This window comes from Neofelis nebulosa, chromosome 8 (assembly GCF_028018385.1).
Source record: "Neofelis nebulosa isolate mNeoNeb1 chromosome 8, mNeoNeb1.pri, whole genome shotgun sequence".
In the NCBI taxonomy this organism is placed as follows: Eukaryota; Metazoa; Chordata; class Mammalia; order Carnivora; family Felidae; genus Neofelis; species Neofelis nebulosa.
The window spans coordinates 80,015,750-80,029,365 of NC_080789.1; the positions used below are offsets into that span (position 1 = coordinate 80,015,750).

General features: G+C 39.3%; 1 protein-coding gene across 1 annotated transcript in view; it reads left to right on the plus strand.

Moving 5' to 3' along the window:
• The window catches only part of OVCH1 (ovochymase 1), a gene marked incomplete at its 5' end in the record, with an annotated part of 61,385 nt that overhangs the window by 9,420 nt on the left and 38,349 nt on the right, over window positions 1-13,616 (plus strand). Inside the window, 6 exons of the mRNA XM_058682240.1 lie at window positions 1,901-1,988; window positions 8,873-9,006; window positions 10,193-10,333; window positions 10,437-10,567; window positions 11,539-11,632; window positions 13,158-13,286. Of these exons, the coding sequence (XP_058538223.1) occupies window positions 1,901-1,988; window positions 8,873-9,006; window positions 10,193-10,333; window positions 10,437-10,567; window positions 11,539-11,632; window positions 13,158-13,286 (717 nt within the window). The remainder of the gene's footprint in view (window positions 1-1,900; window positions 1,989-8,872; window positions 9,007-10,192; window positions 10,334-10,436; window positions 10,568-11,538; window positions 11,633-13,157; window positions 13,287-13,616) is intronic.

The window sequence follows — 13,616 nt, forward strand, 5'->3', positions numbered from 1 at the left end:
GTTGAAAAAAATTTAATAAAAAAAAAAAAAATAGTCTTTGAGAAAGGATTCTTGCTTCATTTATCCAGGTGACATACCTTTTTCCTCTAAACTAGTTTAGAGCACTAAAAATAAATTACTCACCTCCCATTTTCCCCACTCACCTTTGTTAATTTTACTTGACAACAGTGGGGAAAATAAGGGAGGCCTTGGAGGGTTACTTTGTTTTGCAGCACTAAAATCTAGAATTAGGAAAACAAATGTGGATCTGGAGATGCCAAGCCTGTCCTCAGGGAACTTTCCTACTATTTGGGAAGAAAGAGGAGTATGTTGGCCCAGTGATGAAAGATGAGGTGAGCTAAGCCCCTGAGAGCTGTCAGAGCACTGAGGACAAGGCAGAGGGTCTCAGTCCCAAGGGATACAAGGTTTGCCTTGCAGAGGGACAGCACCTGTGCAAGAGGGCAGCCTTTGCAGAACAGAGCGAGTGAGGACACACAACTTACAGGACCAAGCAGTTCAGTACAAGAAGCAAGTAATTTCAAGGCCGGGAGCCAGAGGGTCAGAGCACAGGGCTCCCTCCAGCCTTCCCTCATTGCAGTCCAAGATCAGCCACTTTGCTGATGATTCGAGAAGCACCACTGTTAACTGGTCCAGCTGAGCACCAGAGCTCCCTCTGACTAGAGCAGGCTTGCCACTCCGATTTGGACCTCAGAGTGAAAGTGTTCTGTTCATTGACATTACTGCACAGGGAGAGTCTCTCCTGGTAGCAATTCTATTCAGTTTTCATCACCTGAAAGAGAAGGTTAAAAGGATTAATAAGCCCTGAACAAAGGTTAACAGTAACAATATTTTAAAATGGCAATGAAATCAGCCAGTAATGGTTAATTCCACAGTCAAATAATAGCACAATGTGACAATTTATTTAAATAATACTTCCTTAACATCATCTAAGCATCTCATGCCACAGTTGCCTATTTCTTCTAGTTTCCAACAATTAAAATGTGACACTGGAATTTGAAATTGCTGAGTGCATGATAGAGACTTGACATGTCACTGCTAAAATTTGTGTACTTTCGGGGCGCCTGGGTAGCTCGGTCAGTTAAGCACCTGAATTCGGCTCAGGTCATAATCTCATGGTTCATGAGTTCAAGCCCTGTGTCAGGCTCTGTGCTGACAGCTCAAAGCCAGGAGCATGCTTCAGATTCTGTGTCTCCCTTTCTCCCTGCCCCTCACCCACTTGTGCACTCGCTCTCTCTCAAAAATAAACATTAAAAATTTAAATATAAAAAAATTTAAATATAAAACTTGTGAACTTTTACTTTAGTATTTTTATACAAAGGTATTTTTTTTTTTTTAAATTTTTTTTTTCAACGTTTTTAATTTTATTTTTGGGACAGAGAGAGACAGAGCATGAATGGGGGAGGGGCAGAGAGAGGGAGACACAGAATCGGAAACAGGCTCCAGGCTCCGAGCCATCAGCCCAGAGCCTGACGCGGGGCTCGAACTCACGGACCGCGAGATCGTGACCTGGCTGAAGTCGGACGCTTAACCGACTGCGCCACCCAGGCGCCCCAATACAAAGGTATTTTATTATAACCCAGGATATCCTAGTGAGAGATGGGGGAGAAAGCCGTATTAGTGCCATGTAATATAAATTTGAAACCTCGATGTGACTCATGATTTGCAAAAGCTGGATAAAGAAATAGCAAATCTGAAGAACTCAGGTAAAGAAAAGAACATTATGATTTATAAATTATCTCAGTGAAGTCTAAGTATAGTGTCTAGGTCAAAGCATCTAAAAACATGCATTCCCATAAATATAAATTATATAAATTACAAGGCTTCAAGCTATGTATCATATATCTTGAAATTCTGTTCATAGCTGAAGTAAATAATCAACTTTTTTTCTACATTTTGAAAGATTGTAGATCTGAGAGAACAGTGTTATTTGGAGAAAATGGGAAGGTTCGTTACCACCATTCCAAAGAAAGCAGCTGTTCTCATAATTGGTATGTATCCAAGGTAGGATGATTCTTGGGTTTCCGCCCCCCAATATCAGGCCACTTAAGGGGCTATGTTTTGTGAATTTTGTCTAGTATTGCAATTTCTTAATCTGCTTAACATAGAAGTCTATATGTTTCATCTGATATTTTCTGATTAGCAAACATTTGCTGGTTGGTATTTCTGCTGTCCACCAATACAAATCATCAGCACAAGTAGTATTAAGACTGGAGCTTATCTGAATTGATGTTTTCAAATATCCAATGTTGAAAGCATCTGCTAGTGAGATTGTTACGGGAATTTAGTGATGAATCCTTTACTACTTATTTCTGTAATAATGGTGATATTTTATTTCCCAGAAGATGGGAAATAGCTGGAGATGAATATGTTTCACTGTCTTTAAATTTTTTCTACATACTCTGTCCCCTCTAAAGATACCTTTAAGCTTTAGAAATAAGTTTTGCAAGTATTTCACTTCCTCAAGTGTTCTGAATTTTAAAAATTGTATGAGCATTTAAAGATATGCAAAGGTAGGGGCGCCTGGGTGGCGCGGTCGGTTAAGCGTCCGACTTCAGCCAGGTCACGATCTCGCGGTCCGTGAGTTCGAGCCCCGCGTCAGGCTCTGGGCTGATGGCTCGGAGCCTGGAGCCTGTTTCCGATTCTGTGTCTCCCTCTCTCTCTGCCCCTCCCCCGTTCATGCTCTGTCTCTCTCTGTCCCAAAAATAAATAAAAAACGTTGGAAAAAAAAAAAATTTAAAAAAAAAAAAATAAAGATATGCAAAGGTAGGGGCGCCTGGGTGGCTCGGTCGGTTAAGCATCTGACTTTGGCTCAGGTCATGATCTCACGGTCCGTGAGTTCGAGCCCCGCGTCGGGCTCTGTGCTGATGGCTCAGAGCCTGGAGCCTGTTTCAGATTCTGTGTCTCCCTCTCTCTCTGCCCCTCCCCTGTTCATGCTCTGTCTCTCTCTGTCTCAAAAATAAATAAATGTTAAAAAAAATTTTTTTAAAAGATATGCAAAGGTAGATCATAGTTCTGTGAGTTTATAATCTGGTAAGAAGAAAGAGCTGGATAAAAAACTATACTGTAAAACAAGACCAATAAGCTTTATAATCCACACTACCCAGGCGTAGGGTGGTATTTTGGAAAATAGAAAGACTAATTCGCATTGCAGTGGTTTGTGAGGCATGTGTGTGTTTATACCAATGTTGGGAGACATGGAGGTAGGAATGTTTTAGTGAAGGGGATAGTATTGAAAGTACGCATTGAAGGATAGTTATAATTTTATAGCTCATGTAGTTGTTTGTAGCTCTAGTGTCTAAGAGATTTCAACATATCATGCCACGTAGAGGGGATAATGTGTAAGAAATGTCAGGGAGGTAGAGAATATCATGGTTGTTTGGACAGTGTGAGTCACAGGACAGCTGGACAGTAATGTTAGCATAAATAAGAACTGGTATAGCAGTGGACAATGAAGATAAAAAGGCTGATTAGCTCTTAGTTATAGAGTGTCTTAAATTCCATGAGGAGAAGATTAGATTTTTTTTGCTGTAAGCAATGGGAAACTAAAATGGTGGCAAGATTATAATTTATAAAATGAATGTATAATGACTTGTAGATATTTGTTGTAAACATAGAAAGGAAATAATGTGGCTTAATTTCAGCCAATATTTAAAAGGCTTAAAAGTCTAAGTTGAGGAGCACCTGGTGGCTCAGTTGGTTTAGTGTCTGAATCTTGATTTCAGTTCAGATCATAATCCCAGGGTCATGAGACCAGGCCCTGCATTGGGCTCTGTGCTGAGAATGGAGGCTGCTTATGATTCTCCCTCTCTCCCCCCTTTCCCCAGGTTGTATGCACACTCTATCTCTAAAATAAAATTTTAAAAAGTTCAAGTTGACTTTCTGTGTGTCAACCTAGTAATGTAATACCAATAAAGGCTTTGCCATTTTTGCTTAAACTTTGAGGAAAATAGCATCTAGAATAAGAGTGAGAGTCCTATTTTATTAGAGTCCTGGGCAGGGGCATTGGGAGGGGTCTCCAGGTACAATCTTTAGAAAGAGGCATTGATAAGCTAGAAATTATCTGAAGGACAATGGCTAACATGGAAAGAAATTTGAAATGATATCTTGGGAGATATGGTAGAAGAAACCAGGAATGGTTTTGATGCAAAGAAGACTTGAGAGGAGGAAGGAACTGTCTTGTCTGAGGATCTACTACAGAAGCAGAATTGGACTTGCTCCAGTGAAGTGCAGAGCTGAGAATAAGGAGCTGGTAGGTTAGGAGAAAGCGGATTTCAATCCAATATAAGGTAGTTTCTTTTTTTTTTTTTTTTTTAATTTATATTATTCATTTTGGGTGGGGAGGGGCAGAGAGAGAGGAGAGAGAATCCCAAGCAGGTTCTGCACTGTTAGCATGCAGTATGATGTGGGGCTCAATCCCACAAACCACGAAATCATGGCCTGAGCCAATATCAAGAGTCAGACGCTTAACTGGCTGAGCTACTCAGGCACCTTGCAAAAGAAGGTAGTTTCTAACTTGAAAGAGTTCTGAGATCTAATGGCCTTCCTCAGGAGTAATGAATTTCCTTTATAAGTAGATATTTGAGAAAAGCATGGATGGCTATGGGTGAAGTTGTAGAAAGCATTTGTACATTGGGCTAAGAGACATGCAGATGACAGCCAATTTACCCTCAAACAAAGAGAACCTGTGATTCAACTTAGACATGAAGTATTGAAGAGATTTCTGCAGGAAAGACTTTCAAGTCAAAAACGGTTGTTATCAGTGTTAGATATTGCAGAAGGCAAAATGAGGTGAGATAAAATGCCATTGGATATGGCAGGTAATTGAGTAGAATTGTAGGATCAGGAGCTATATTCATAACTGGCTGAGTGGTTGTTGAAGACTTGGTATCTTTCCTTCATCAAATAGTCAAAACATTTTTATCAAAGCTTTAAGATGTGCCAAGCACTGTTTCAGGTGCTAGAAATAAAGCAGTGAATGAAACAGACAGAAATGCTTCCTTTGGAGACGAGTTGGAAAATGGAGAACAGGGGTAATACAAATAACGTTATAAATAATAGGAGGAGGTGGCAAGTGCTATGCAGAAAACCATAGCAAGAAGGTGGGATGGTTGTGCAATATTAGAGAAGTTGCTCAGGAAAAGCCTAATTGTAAGGATGATATTTGAACAAAGACTTGAATAAGATGCGGGAGGGAATCATATGGTCATCTTGGGAAGGAACATTCTTTGCAGAAGGAATGGCATATGTGAGGCAGGAAAATTTTTGGTATATCTGGGGAACAGTAGAATCAAAGCACTAGAGCTAAGTGATGGGTGGAAATGGTCATGGTTAGCGTGGTCAAACTTAGAAGACATAAGAAGGACTTGGAATTTTACTACAAGATGTATTGTCATTGGAGGACTTTGAGCAGACAAGGAACATGATCTGACACACTTAAAAAGGATCACTTTGGTTGTTTCATTGAAAATAGACCATAGGGGCACCTGCATGGCTCAGTCAGTTGAGCGTCCAACTCTTGATTTCAGCTCAGGGCATGATCTCATGGTTCATGAGTTCAAATCCTGCATTGGGTTCTGCAATGGCCCTACAGATTCTGCTTGGAATTCCCTCCCTGTCTCTCTGCCTCTCCCCTGCTTGTGCATGCATGCTCTCTAAATAAATAAATAAACTTAAAAAAAAAAAAAAAGAATATAGACTCTGGAAGGGAAAGACCAAGAGCTGAGCCCTGTTAGTGTCATTGGTATCGACACCAATAATCCAGGTAAGCACGATGGCTTGGGACCAGGTTTGCAATGGTAGAGGAGGTGAAAAGTGATAGAACCACAGGATTTGATATTGAGTTGAAAATGTGGTTGTAAGAGAGAGAGAGAGCCTTATAATTAACATGAGGGTTTTTGACCTGTAGGAGGCATGGGAGTGAGGGTTTGCTGCCCTTGTTTCAGATGAGGAGACAGTTAACAGTGAAGGGAAAGAGGAAGACAGGACAGTGGCTTTGGGATAGTAGGACAGGTTTCAAGAGAAGCAGGGTTTTTTGTTGTTGTTGTGTTGTGGTGGGTGGGTTAGGCTTAACTGTGCTTATGAGCAGAAGAAAGAGTAAGATGAGTCAAGAGAAATGTATAAATACATGAAGGATGTTTCATGAGAACACAACAGTTAAAGAAGATTTAGCTTTGGAAAAAATGAAGAATAATCACCCTCCTGAGAAAGCAACAACAACAACAAAATTCAGGTTACCTATAGGAAGGTTAAATGAATTTACACTAGATGTCTTCTTAGTAATTGTAAGGTTTTAGCTGCTTCAAGTTTAGAGGATGAAGTTGAGATTAAATAGTTAAGATACTTAATAGCATGTAAGGACTAAAATGAATCAACCAGAGATTAATGGGAAGACTTTCAGCAACTTTACAATTCAGTATTAGCATGAATTGATACTGTATTTAAGCAAATCTAAAACAAACTGGTTGTAAAATTGTTATTTTATGTACTCAACAAAGAAATAAAAAATACCCAAGATCAGGAGATTTCATTCAAATAAAGATGGGACACCAAAAGCTGTATGTTCAGTGTAAGGCTAAACCAGGCACACGCCCAGCCATGTGGAAAGCTACATGCCCCTACCTTGACACTGGTGTAGAGACAGGTAAAAATCTTCTCTGAGATTTTGAATCACAAGCTAATACTTATGCAGGTATGTAGTCTAAAATTCCTACCACCCGTATAGTCTGAAACACCTGAAAATAACGTAAGTAGCATGCAGTTGATAGTGCTCCTGGGTGACTGGCCAGAGATCATTCCTCGCTGCAAGAACTGTGTCCATCTAAGTCTAAAAGAATTAATTGTAAGACTATACTGTAAGAACCTTCTGATTCTGGAATGTTTCAATGCGGAGGAAAAAACATGTGCTTTAGAAATGTAATGCGATACGGAATCAATCTGCATCTTCGTGATTTCTCCATTATGCTAAGCAGCCTTGAGAATGGTAGAAGGATTAATTGAATATGGAGTTAATTAGCTAATGTTAAGATAGAAACAAATAATATGAAGAAGGAGCAAGGAGTTACACAGTTCCTCCAAGCCTATCTTTATTCTGCTGGGTGGTACCTAGATTCTGAGACCTGGCAGATAAAGGACACTCAGGTCATCTCTCCCCTTCCATGCCTGTGGGAGACATTGCATTTCTAAGAGCATAGAACAGTGCCTGGCATATAATAATGCTCAATAAACATTTGAATAGGTAAATCAAAGCTTAATTTTGGTAATCCTCTCTCACTTAGCTTGATTAGACCTCAGAATCCTTTGCAACACAGCAGTCACTAACAACAAACCAGGTTGGCATATGATTTGAAATCTGTTTTCTATCACTGAGGTAGGGATTTTGAGGTAGACAATAATTTGATGAACAGGAGAAAGTACTTGCCTTTGAAGCCATAAAGTCCAACCTATATTTCCTATTATGTGTGAGGTGTGATGAGTCTTTTAATATCATGACAGTTTTCTTATTTGGAATAAGGGGAGTAATTTCTCCCTGCCCATTTCAGAGGGTTATAAAGAGCCTCAATAAGGATGATAGATGTGGAGTGCTTTTTCAATTGAAGTGCCTAAAAAAGTGAGGTTTGTAATATTTTAGACAGCTTATTGTTTTATAAATTGAAGTGCTTAAAGAGGGATTTTAATAATATTTAAGCAGCCTATTTTGACCTCGATGTTCAAGATGATGGACTTGAAAAAGTAAAGCAGGGAGTTTCTGGTTGAGAAGATATTTAGTAAGAATTGTTATATTTGGTTTTTGGAAACAGGGCATTAAAAAGCTGGATGACTCCTACAGTCCTGAACACTTATTACTTAGAGGGCAGTGATACTGTTAAGAGGTCTATGGCTGTTGATGGAGTGCCTGGGTGGCTCAGTCAATTAAGTTGTCTGACTCTTGGTTTTGGCTCAGGTCATGATCTCATGGTTTTGTGGGTTCGAGCCTTGCTTTGGGGTCTGTGCTGGCAGTGTGGAGCCTGCTTGGGATTCTCTCCCTCTCTCTCTCTGCCCTTCCCCCCGCTCATGCTGTCTCTCTCTCTCTCTCTCAAAAATAAATAAACTTAAAAAAATTATGTAAAAAAAACACAACAACAAAAAAAGGTCTAAGTCTGTTGAGAAAGACTGCCAAGTTTTAGAAAGAGGTTTGTTCTGACATGTTAGGTTCCAGGTAAGAGTGCTTTGCAGCCCAATGAATGTGAGGCACAAAAGATGCTAAGGATTTACGGTCTGCTGGGGTTTCTTTTCTTTAATAATACAAATTCGTGTAGGAAAATAAAAGTAAAAGATTATGTGTTAAATTATGTAAGACTCCTTTCAAAATGTTTAGACATATTTCTAAAGATGTTAATAAAAGGTCACAGCTGACCTTACTGGGAGTTAGGGAGGTGACATTGCACCTGCAGGGACTGAGATCCAGGCTGACCTTGGAGGATGTGGCTGGTTAGAGTTAACATATGCAGCATGGTCAATCCATAATTCATGACCCATAATTTGACTTCTGGGTGAAAACTATGAATTTTCAATTAGGCTAATAAGTTAGAACAAAGAGGTGAATCTTAGGGTTTTCAATTTACAGATCAGAATCCTAGCATTTTATAACTGAATGAAATTTAAAGGGTGGTTTCCGGCCACTCTCTAATTAACGCCTCTATTTGTTGGATAAATGCCAGCAATTTGAGCCTATAAAAATTATTCTTACATAAGGAACTTCCATTGCCTTTTATCTTCTAATAGTCTTTATGATTTTTGTTACTGGTAAGTTATGAGCTAAAGCCCATATATTAGATCTTATTTGTCACACTTGACTGTCCCATTTATTATACTTTCTCCACCTTCCCCTGTCTAGCTTATGTATGTGGAAAATAATGGTACCAGAAGATAAAATTATCCTGATAAAATTTGCAAGCTTAGACATACAAAATCAAGTTGGTTGTGACCATGGCTATATATCTTTACAATCAAGCAATGGCGTGCTTATTAGTACGTATGTTACATTTATTTTTTCTTGTCATGTTAGAGTATCTGAACAACTGAAGACATGCAAAGGGACCTGAAGTTAGATATCTGCCATAGAATGCTTTATATGCTGTCCCTTTCCTGAAGGGGCAGATGTGTGTGGTAAGAGAGGAACCAATGACTGGCATATTGAGTGAGCTATTCCCTTCTCAGGTTGAGTAGCAGTTTTGAATGACAGTGATCTCACAATTATCAGAAACTTCCTTTCAAGGCAACATCTATTTTGTTTTTTGGTTTTATCACAAAAGTGGGTGCCTGTTTGCCAAATTTGGTAAAGACAGGTAAGTAACTGGAAGAAAATGTAAACCATTAAAAATCCTACCACCTAGAGATAAATGCTGTTAACATTTTGGGGTACTGTATATTCATTTATACATAATAACTATACACATTGAACTTCACATTGTTTTATAATGTTCTTTTCTCCCATGACAATAGATCATTTCAGGTCATTTGTGGAATACCACTTATACACTATATAAGTATAATTGTTAACTTTAATTGAAATATTATGTGTTAAGCATCTTGATAGAAGATCTCTAGAGCTGGTATAGACCTTGGTGTCTAGGTCTCCCTAGGCCAGTGATTAGGACAAATAGCTTGTTGCAAATCAACAGGATGCTATAGATAAGGTATTGTGCTAAGGGTTATAATATTCATTGACTAAATGATTTCACATTCAGGCCTGCAATTTACCTAGGAACCATTCTTTCAACCAATCATTTGTTAAAAAATCAACTATGTGCCAGATATCATATCAAGTCCTACACATATGTGGAGTAAAAACAGACTCTGCTCTAATGCATTGCAGTCTGATAAGGTATCTAAGCGTGTACCATAAAGTAGAAAATGACATGGTACAGGAAATGTGCTGTGGTGACTCAGAAAAGGTACCTCTTACTTCAGTGGGTATTTAGGATGGTTTATGAGAACTGGACTTTGAGTCAGGCCCTGAAGGATGAGTAGAATTTAGACATGTGAGATTGAGTTTGAAAAAGCACAGATACAGACAGTGTGGAAAAATTAAATTAACCAGTAAATAGTTTGGTGGGTTGAGAACACAGAGTTCCTGGAACATAGTATTAGGAAAAAAAATTAACAAGTTTGTGACATTTTTAGTAATGCTATTTCAATTTCTTTTCCTTTTAAGGTAAGGTCTGTGGAGATAAATTGCCTTCACCATTGCTGACTGAGACCAGTGAGGCCACAGTTACATTTGTTTCTGATCCAGAAAACAGTGGCAGCAGCTTTGAGCTTACATTTACTGCTGTTCAGAAGAACTCAGAAGCTGGTATCTCAGATATTTAATTTCCTGATGTTTTTATCTGATATGGGGATAAGGAAGAGGGAATGACTTTGGCCATTCACTTTGGATTTCCCTGACACTTCAACAGGTTCAGGCTGTGGGAGTGTAGCTGTATTGGTGGAAGAAGGGATGATTCACTCTGCCAGTTATCCTGACTCGTATCCCATGAATGTAAAGTGTCATTGGTTCATTCGTGCTCCAGAGAAACATATTATAAAGGTAAGCAGCTAAGGAAGATCTTTACTTCATTGAGAGCTTAGCTGTGTTGGTTAGGCAGAACTTGCTTCATCCTGGCTATGAAACTGCCATTATGACTAGGAGCTTCAGTTTGCCACCATATATAAATATATCAACCTACATCTGGATCTATAAATGTGCTTTTAAAAGTTTGAGCAGTTTAAGAGAATACATCGAAAAGTAGGCCTCCTTCTCATCTAACATCCATCATACCTCCTAATGGCAACACTAGAGTGTCCCTAGGGAGATCTTCTGAGCATTTAGAAACATGCATATATTTACATTGCTTAGCAATGCTTTTTCTCCTTAAAAAGATCTCAAAGATCTTTCCAAGAGTCCACAGAGCACTTTTCATTAACTGCATACATTATATTGTGTGATATTCCATAATTTCTTTCTTTTTAATTTTTTTAATGTTCATTTATTTTTGAGAGAGACAGAGACAGACCACAAGTGGGGAAGGAGCAGAGAGACAGGGAGACACAGAATTGGAAGCAGGCTCCAGGGTCTGAGCTGTCAGCACAGAGCCCGACACGGGGCTCGAACTCACAAAGCGTGAGATCATGACCTGAGCTGAAGCCAGATGCTCAACCAGCTGAGCCACCCAGGGAACCCGATATTCCATAATTTAAGTCAGGTCCCAATAATATACACTTAGTGGGTTTCCAGTCTTTGCCCTTACCAGCAGTGGTAGTACATTCTTGTGTCCATGTATTTGGGCACATGTGGATGTATGTGATTCCCAGGAGCGGACTTTCTGTGTCAAAGGATTTGTGCATTTAAACCTCATAGTCATTGCCAAATTGTTCTCCAAAGAGCCTGCAATTAGTTACACTTCTGTCAATAGAATAGGAGGGGTAACTGCCAGCCTTTTCATGTTCAGAGGGAAGCTTTTAAAGTTCATCTCTTCTCTTCCTTGACCATTTCTCTGGTTATGTTTCTAATTGGCACAGTTGGAATTTGAGGACTTTATCACTGAATTTAGCCCGAACTGTATTTATGATGCTGTTGTGATTTATGGTGATCCTGAAGAGGAGCACGAGTTAGGTGGGTAACATTCCATCTGTAAAAAACAAGAGTAGTTGTAACACTGACTGGCCTCCTTGGGTGACACAAAGTTGAATGAGAATAAGGATTTCTTATTCTGGAAACTCACGTGTCAAAAAACTTTAGCTTTAACCGATGAGCCAACAATGGATTCACCAGGAAGATTTAAAAAAATTTTTTTTAATGTTTATTCATTTTTGAGAAAGAGAAGGAGCATGAGACGGGGGAGGGGCAGAGAGAGAGGGAGACACAGAATCCCAAGCTGTCAGCTCAGAGTCTGACACCGGGCTCGAACCCACAAGGTCTGAGATCAGGTATGAGATCATGACCTGAGCCAAAGTTGGACACTAAACTGACTGAGCTACCCAGGTGCTGCCCCACCAGTAAGATTTTTTTTTAATGTTTATTTATTTTTGAAAGAGAGAGAGAGAGAGAGAGAGAGAGAGAGAGAGAGAGAGAGAGAGAGACAGAGACAGCATACGAGTGGGGGAAGGGCAGAGAGAGAAGGAGACAAAGAATCCAAAGCAGGTTCCAGGCTCTGAGCTGTCAGCACAGAGCCCAACGTGGGGCTTGAACCCGCAAGATGTGAGATCATGACCTGAGCTGAAGTCAGACACTTAACCGACTGAGCCACCCAGGCACCCCTCACCAGTAAGATTTTTAATAGAAACATGTAAAATTTGGAGAATGTTTCAGAATATTTGGATGGTGAATGTGAAGTCCCAGGGAAAAAGGAAATAGTAACATTGAATACATTTTTGGCAGTTACTGAAGGTAATTTTTTAAACTCCTTTTTGTATTAGAAAGTAACCAAAAAAAGTAACTGAAAAGTATAGTAACCAAAAAAAGTAACCAAAAGTAACCAAAGTAACCAAAACTATAGTTTCTACTTGAATCTTAAAAGTTAATTTTTGAAAACTTCAAATATACTTTCCATTTTGACCTACCAATTTACTTAGTATAAGAAGTTATCTCTTCCAGCTGTGCAGCCACTCCCTTAATATGCCTATTATTTGTCCCTTAGTTAGATGTCAGTGTGGGTCTGAGACCCAGGAATATAGGTGAGTTGGGAATGTTTGGATATTCAGGGCAGCTGAGTGGAGGCACAATCCCTCTCATCCAGCTGAATAGGATCTGTATAGAGTGGGCTTCAAGTGAAGCAGATTTCAGGTGTTACTTACATAAAGCATAGCCACCTTCCCTTTGAAAGGAGGATACAAAGTTTGGGATTTTCTTTAACTCGCCCCTTCACACTGTGTACATTAAAAGTCAATTGACATTTCTATGCATGCTGAAAATCAGATGTCTTTTCTCTATCTGTAGAGTGTTTTTCTATGAGATAAAAACAACAAATAGTTATCTTGAAACTAGTGTTTCACTCCCGCATACAATGGAAAAGTGTGCCTACAAACCAAAGTTGAAGAAAACCAGAATTGCTGGGAAAAAATTAGATAATGTTTTACCTCTGTTTTCTGACTTAAAAAATTTTGTAACTGTAAATCAAACTTTCCTAAAACTTTTACAGCTAAACTTTGTGGGATCTTGAACCCTACTCCAATATTCAGTCCTCATAATATGCTGGTGATTCATTTTAAAAGTGATGGTGAAAATAACTTCCGAGGCTTCAAGGCTAGTTTCACCTTTTTGCTCTCAGGTGAGGATAAGCACTAGCACAGTAATTATTTTTGCTTGTGAAAATAGGTATACGGAAGATCACTTAGCCATGTTTACCTGAAGTTAGGGTGCTTGAAACACCTTGGTGACAAAATCTAAATGCAGATTCCTGGGACTCCTGGGTGGCTCGGTTGGTTATGCATCTGACTCTTGATCTTAGCTCAGGTCTTGATCCCAGGGTCACGGGCATGGAGCCTACTTTAAAAAACATTTTTTTAATGTTTATTTATATGAGAGAAAGAGAGTGGCAGAGTGTAAGCAGGAGAGGGTAAGAGAGAGAGGGAGACACAGAATCCAAAGGAGACTCCAG